The sequence below is a fragment of the Jaculus jaculus genome, chromosome 2 (assembly GCF_020740685.1).
Source record: "Jaculus jaculus isolate mJacJac1 chromosome 2, mJacJac1.mat.Y.cur, whole genome shotgun sequence".
NCBI lineage: Eukaryota > Metazoa > Chordata > Mammalia > Rodentia > Dipodidae > Jaculus > Jaculus jaculus.
Window position 1 is genome coordinate 178,852,610 of NC_059103.1, and position 6,365 is coordinate 178,858,974.

Consider the following 6,365-nt stretch of genomic DNA (forward strand, 5'->3'; position numbering starts at 1 on the left):
GGGGAGGATCAAGGTCTATGAACCTGGTGACAAATTCCAACTGCTCAGAAGTCGCAACAGTTGGACCCAAACCACTAACTCTCACCAGGTGCCTGCAAGGGGCTGCGGTATGGTCCCAGGGCGGGTAATTCAACGCGTATGCGGGTGTGGTGTGGTTTATGTTTAAATCCCCCCAGAAGACTTCATTGTGTCTTGCTGTACAGCCCCAGCAGGACTGGGAAACAGAAATGCAGAAATCTGGGCACTTTCCTAAAGGCAAATTCTCTCTCTCTCTCTCTCTCTCTCTCAAAAAAAAAAAAAAAAAAAAACCAAAAACCTTTCCACAGGCTTCCATCCACCTTCTCAGCGGTTCGCACAAATGATGGAGAAGCGAGCCATTCAAAAGCCGCAAATGAATTTTCGTTGAGCATAAAAAACCCTCCTTGGAAATTACTGCTTTGGGGGAAAGCAGATTCAGGGTCCATGGGGCCTATTGTTTAAAAACATTCACGCTGCAGGGGAGAACACCCCTAGAAAGCCAGCGCTCGGGAGCCGCTGCCTAATTCAGAAAGTTCCCATCTTGTCTCAGGCTCCAGTGAAAGAAATGAGTGGTGGAGTTCTTTCCCAGGAAACGCAGGTTCTCCGGCTAAACTTGACGGTATCCAGCAATGCCCAAAACATTCTCATACACATATTCATAGTCTCATATTCATATTCTCTCTCCCCCTCCCTCCCTCCCTCCCTCTCTTCCTCTCTCTCTCTCTCTCTCTCTCTCTCTCTCTCTCTCTCTCACACACACACACACACACACACACACACACACACACACACACACACACACACGAAAAAGAGATGCCAGCGTTCTGGAGCCAGAATTTGGCGCGCACGTGGGTGGGTTAGGCAGAAACAGACTTTGGGAAGATGGTTAAGAGGACAATAGGCGAGAGCGCTGAAGATGGATCACGTAAGAGATACCACGGAGGGACGAGTTCAGGAGTGAAGGCACTGGGTGTGCCCCACACGACGTAGCCCGGAGCGCCTGGGAGAAGCTGGGATCACCAGGCTCCCAGCGCTTCGCTCTGCCTCACCGCGCCTCCTGAGGACCAAAAAGAGCTCTTTCTGCAGAGACTCCAAAAGTGGGGAGTCACAGCCCGCAAGACTGGGGGGGGGGCGCAGAGCACAGTCCTGCCCACCTGAGATCCTGAAACCCGGGTGTCAGTGAGCACTCTTGACACTCTGGGACACCCCCGCTCCCCCCCCCACACACACACGCACCTCCAGCAGGGCACGACCCACCTCGTTTATTGCGTCTCCATCGGTTGCCTTGGCACTGGCTGTAATCCATGCAGTTCAGGATGATGAGCGCGAAGGAGAAGAGGCGAAACTGCATCTGGGCGGTGGGGCCGGGGAGAGATGTCTCTCAAAGTCGGGGCTGGTGCTGGGAGACAGCGCTGCTCGCGCCGCCGGGCAGACTCGGAGCGGGACGCCGCTAGCCCTCGGGCTGCAGTGGTCAGTTTGACGCGATGAGCATCTCTCTGCCGTGAACCTGGGAGGCGAGGCGAGAGAAGCGGGGTGAGTGGAGGACCGAGAGAAGCCCGGAAAAGGAACCTGCGCCTTCCTCCGCGCGTCCCAATTTAAAGAAGGGAGGGACGGAGGAAGCCAGTCAGGGCACTGGCCAGGGCCGCGCATAGGGCACAGCTGCAGACCGCTCGGAGAGGAAGGTGATTCCAATCAGTGAATTAGCAATCTCTGTTTCCGACCCCAGGGGAAGGGCGTTGTGGAGGGGTTCCGCAGCAAGCAAGGTACTAAGAGCAAAGGGTTTTAAATACAATATAAAATAAAACAAACAGCTCTTGGGTCCCTTTGCGCCCCACACTGGGGTATCCAGGCTCCGCAGCGTTCAGGTGTGGGTCGCCTACCGTGCGCGCGCTTGGGTCTCTGGATGGCACGGCGTGCCTAGACGCGGCGCTCCATCCCGGGCTCGGGGAAGCGAGCCGCTTCGTTAGCACGTGGGCTCGGGAAAAGTTTGCCCGACGCCCGCCGGGAGCTCTTGGAAGCTCTGGGATTGCGGTGGTCGCGGCAGGTCGGCGGACAGGGAGGGTCCTCGGGGCGGACGGCGCCTGGCCGGAGCGCGGCGGGGCCAGCGCGACCGCGACCGCGGGGATGCTGTGCCTCCGCCCGCCCGTCGGCCCGCCCGGCCGCCGGCGGGTGCGATCCCCCGGCGAAGGCTGCGCCCGCTGCCCGAGCCAGAAGAGCCGCTTTCCCGCAGTGTCCACCGCCACCTCGCAGCGAAGGCTTCTCGCTGTCCACTACGGGCGAGACTGGACGCTCCCGGGAGCCCGAAGGGATGTGGCGAGCGCAATTTCCAAAGGAGATGCAGACGAGCTGAGGCTCGGGATGCTTCTATAAGTAGGTGGTGCTGTGGTCCAAGGCATCTAAATCCAGACTGCCTTGGAGTTCCTGGGTCCTAACGCCAGAAACACTCGGGTTTCCCTGAGGTCCTAAAGAGCGCTGACAGACTCCAGCCAGCCTCACTTCTGGAAAAATCAATCTTCTTCAGGCTTTCCCAGAGGGACTAGCTAAAACGAAGAGTCGCTCGGGTGGGGCGCGGCGGGGGGGGGGGGACACCTCCGGACCTTGTCTGGGTCTGCAACCCCGCTGCTCAAGCCTAACTGTGGCGCTGGGTTCTGTTCCAACCTCACCGCCAAACCTTCTTGTGGGATGATCTCAGACGGGATTGATCATGCCTTCTAGACTTTCATTCCCAAACTCCGGGCTGGGAGCGCTACTCTGACAAGCAGAATTTAAACTTGAGCCACATTCCTGCAAGAGGATCCACCTCTGCCACCATTCCATTTACATCTTGGCTATGTTGCAGAGGGAGATGATCTGGGAGCAAGGCTGAAGTGAAAAAGGCCACGACAGGGTAGATGAGCATTTCCAACAGCTCTTGCTATCCTCACAGCTGTTATTTATTGAATGTTTCTTCTCCGAGAAACACTAAAAAAAAATGTGTGATGCCTTGTCTGCAGGATTTAAGAAATCGGGAACTCTTCTCTTTTTCTTAATCCTACTCTCCTCCCACTTCCACGGTGTTGTGAGTTAAACTTTGCGTTAGGTAAATTCTTAATGAATCGTTACATTAAACACACTTGATGCTACAGATTTCACTTGGGGTCAAATTTGTCCTATACGCTCTACAATAGGAAATAATGTATTTCATCTTTGGCAAAAAGTTTCATACAACTATTTTGTTTATGAGGCAGTTTCTCATGTACCCAAAGATGGCCTTGAACTCCGAATTTCCCACCTCCCAAGTAACTGAGATTACAGACAGGCACCACTACACCTGGAAGTATAGTGGCATTTTACACATTTGAATTCCGTTTTCTGCTCCTTCAGTTTCCACAAATATCTGAAATTTGAGATACCACCCTATAGAAACCATGATTAATGATCCCATTGTCGCCTATCCGTAGGTGCTTTACAGAAACCACTATTACACAGCCACATGTATATGTTAGGAATTCTGTTGATCTCTTTATGCATGCCAGAGCACACCTGAGTGATTCCCAGATGAAGTCACCATTTCATTGATAAGAAAACCAAGCCCTGGGTTGAAGCTGGCCCACAGGGTGCAGAGTTGACCAAACACATTACAGAAACTTTCTGAACCCTGATTTTATCACAGAAGATGGGAGCAACTGGTAACATTTCTGCATAGGGAGTGGTCCCACATTAGGTATAATGATTTGGTAGTCCCAGAAATAATCACTTTCTCTCCAATATATTCACATGATCACAGCAAGTGGATCCTTCTTATAAAGGAGTGAAATTCATGGAAGAAAAACCTTTCCTAAATAAACACCCTGCTTTCCTGTATGGCTCTCAGACCCATTTAAGATCAGTAGTTTTAAGTGTCCATTGAGACAGGTAAAGGCAAAACTAAGCTCAAATCCAGGTGGAGCTATTAACTCCCTGAGTCATTTGAGGCACTTCTCTGGATCTTGGTTTCCATAGCAGTATTTTCAGGAAATTACATCACTTCTACCATGTTCCAGCTTAGAATCGACTTTTCATTTTTGTTGTTGTTGTTTGTTTGTTTGTTATTGCTGTTGAGACGTTTGCTATGGGATTTGACCATCTGAGATATATCCATTAGTGATGGAGTCGCCACAGAAAGAGGAGCCACTGCCATCCTTACATAAATGTATAAACTACACACAACCTAGCCGCCAACTCATCTCTAGCTTGTGCGGCCAACATTGTCCTAATCAGAGATATTTTTCAGTAGAATGAACACCTATATTCTTCGCAGGAAAAAAAAATAATTGCACCAGTACTTCTGCAGAAAATTGACTACTTTGTAATTTTTTTTAAGTAGGTAGAGAAGAATAAGTTCTGGAATAATAATAAAAAAAAAAGATGTCTAATTTCTTCTTTAACTTTCTCCTGGTCTCTCTACACTTAGTTTTACACTGAAGTCTCACATTTAATCTCTGGTGCTAATTTATTTGTATTATTTATTTCTTGCCATTCACTTAATATTTTTCTTTAATTCAACAAGCCAGGAATGCTCTTGATACTAAAAAGGACAACCCCACTAGATCCTAAATTGTCATTGACTTTAGTCAGACATCTCCATTTCTTTTCTTTCCCAAACTCAACATGAGCAATGTTGAGGATCACAGCTCACAGTCCCTCCATTGTGAGACTCGGTACACTTTCTTTTCAAACCGAGTTAATGTGGCAGTTTCATTAAATGAACTTTGTATGTAGGTGGGTACCCAGTGTCTGTTTACAGAGAATCATACTGATAAGGTGACTCCACACCACTCATGGTGGTAGTAGAGAGAGTCACGGACAGGAGTTAGGCACGATGTTACAGATGGCAGGCAGTGTTTGTACGTTACTAACCTGAGGCAAGATTCATTCATTCATTCACGTAGCTTAAAATTTCAGTTTGTGGAAACAGCCCTAGTATCTCTCACACCCAGGTAGCCAGATCTCTTCTCAGAGATAGTTATTCTTATAACTTCCAGGTTTTGAGAAGACTTTCAGAGATAAAATATCTTATTAATAACATATTTATCCTTATAAATCAAGTATGCATGAATATATATGTTTGTGTTTACACATATACATTTGTTCTTATCTCTCTTTTATGCACATCCTTATCTTTTTGTAGCTAGTTGAATACTGTTTTCACTAATTTGCACCTTGATAACATTAAATATATTAGAGTTCATTCAGCCTCAGTTCATACAATTACATGTCTTTTCATTTTCAACTCCTTACTGATATTTTCATTTTCCTTTTACTAAAATCCAAAGCTTGGCAGGCATGGTGGCACATGCCTTTAGGAGTATCACTGTGAGTTCAAGGCCACCCTGAGACTGCATAGTGAATTCCAGGTCAGACTGGACTAGAGAGAAAAACAACAACAACAACAAAAGCTTCCATATTTTACATTATAACTTCCTAAAAGTAGGAAAGTTGGATCAAACAGTTAGTATACCTTGTATGGGCTTCCTTCAACTTCCACAGCAGGTCTGTCATGTTACAATTTGTACAAGTGCTTGTCTCCCTACATGCCGGCCAATACTCTTTTTAGAAACATTTTATACTAGTAGGCATGAAGTTTCACAGTAAAGTTACAGGGAGTACTTCTTTTCTTTGAAGTGCAATGGTGTGCTTCTATTGTGTTTAAGTACTTGTATTTCCTTTTCCATGCACTCTCCGAAGACACTGTTTGCTGCCTTTCCTACCACATTATTGGTTTCTTTTACTCTGGAGAACACAAACATGTCATTAGGTGTTATGCTGTGTGATCTGAGCTGGACTTATCTTTCCAGTTTTATTACATGTCTTTTTATTTTGTTTTAATGTACATTGCTGTATAGAAAGTTATAAGTATATATGTAAGTACAAGAATAGATGAACGGGGGTGAAAAGGCCCAAAGTGAGGTCAGGGGAAGAGATTGAGTAAAGGAAAGGTGGAGGGAGGGCTAATAAAATCTAAGAGGATGCAAAGAAATCATATGGAATCCTCCAGTTTCGGACAATGGAACACTCAGGATCGTTGTTAGAAAATTTTCAGTACCAGGGATGGGATACCTCCAGTGAGTTGTTGGCCAAGGAGGTCCCTGATGACCCCAAAACAATATAGGCCATTGCCGAGGCCCTTGGTTTCCCACTAGGAATAGATGGTAAGACCCTATTGCTGAAGACTCCACATACTTGGGCTGCAAGACCACTGAGAAATCCTGAAGGAACTGAGCTGATAACCTCCTCCATGTAGACCAGCTAACAGAAAGCTAGAAGAAGCCATTCTACATGTAGTTCAATGGGAGAAAGAGATACCACCAGTGAAGATACTCAACAGT

The 6,365-nt window shown here is 47.3% G+C and overlaps 1 protein-coding gene across 1 annotated transcript in view; it reads right to left on the reverse strand.

The window, feature by feature from the left end:
- Positions 1 to 2,073, reverse strand: part of Rspo2 (R-spondin 2) — a 158,445-nt gene extending 156,372 nt beyond the window's left edge. Inside the window, exons 1-2 of the mRNA XM_004661396.2 lie at positions 1,899 to 2,073; positions 1,276 to 1,525 (exon numbers count right to left, since the gene is read on the reverse strand). Of these exons, the coding sequence (XP_004661453.1) occupies positions 1,276 to 1,369 (94 nt within the window). The 5' untranslated portion in view covers positions 1,370 to 1,525; positions 1,899 to 2,073. The remainder of the gene's footprint in view (positions 1 to 1,275; positions 1,526 to 1,898) is intronic.
- Positions 2,074 to 6,365: the final 4,292 nt, after the last annotated feature.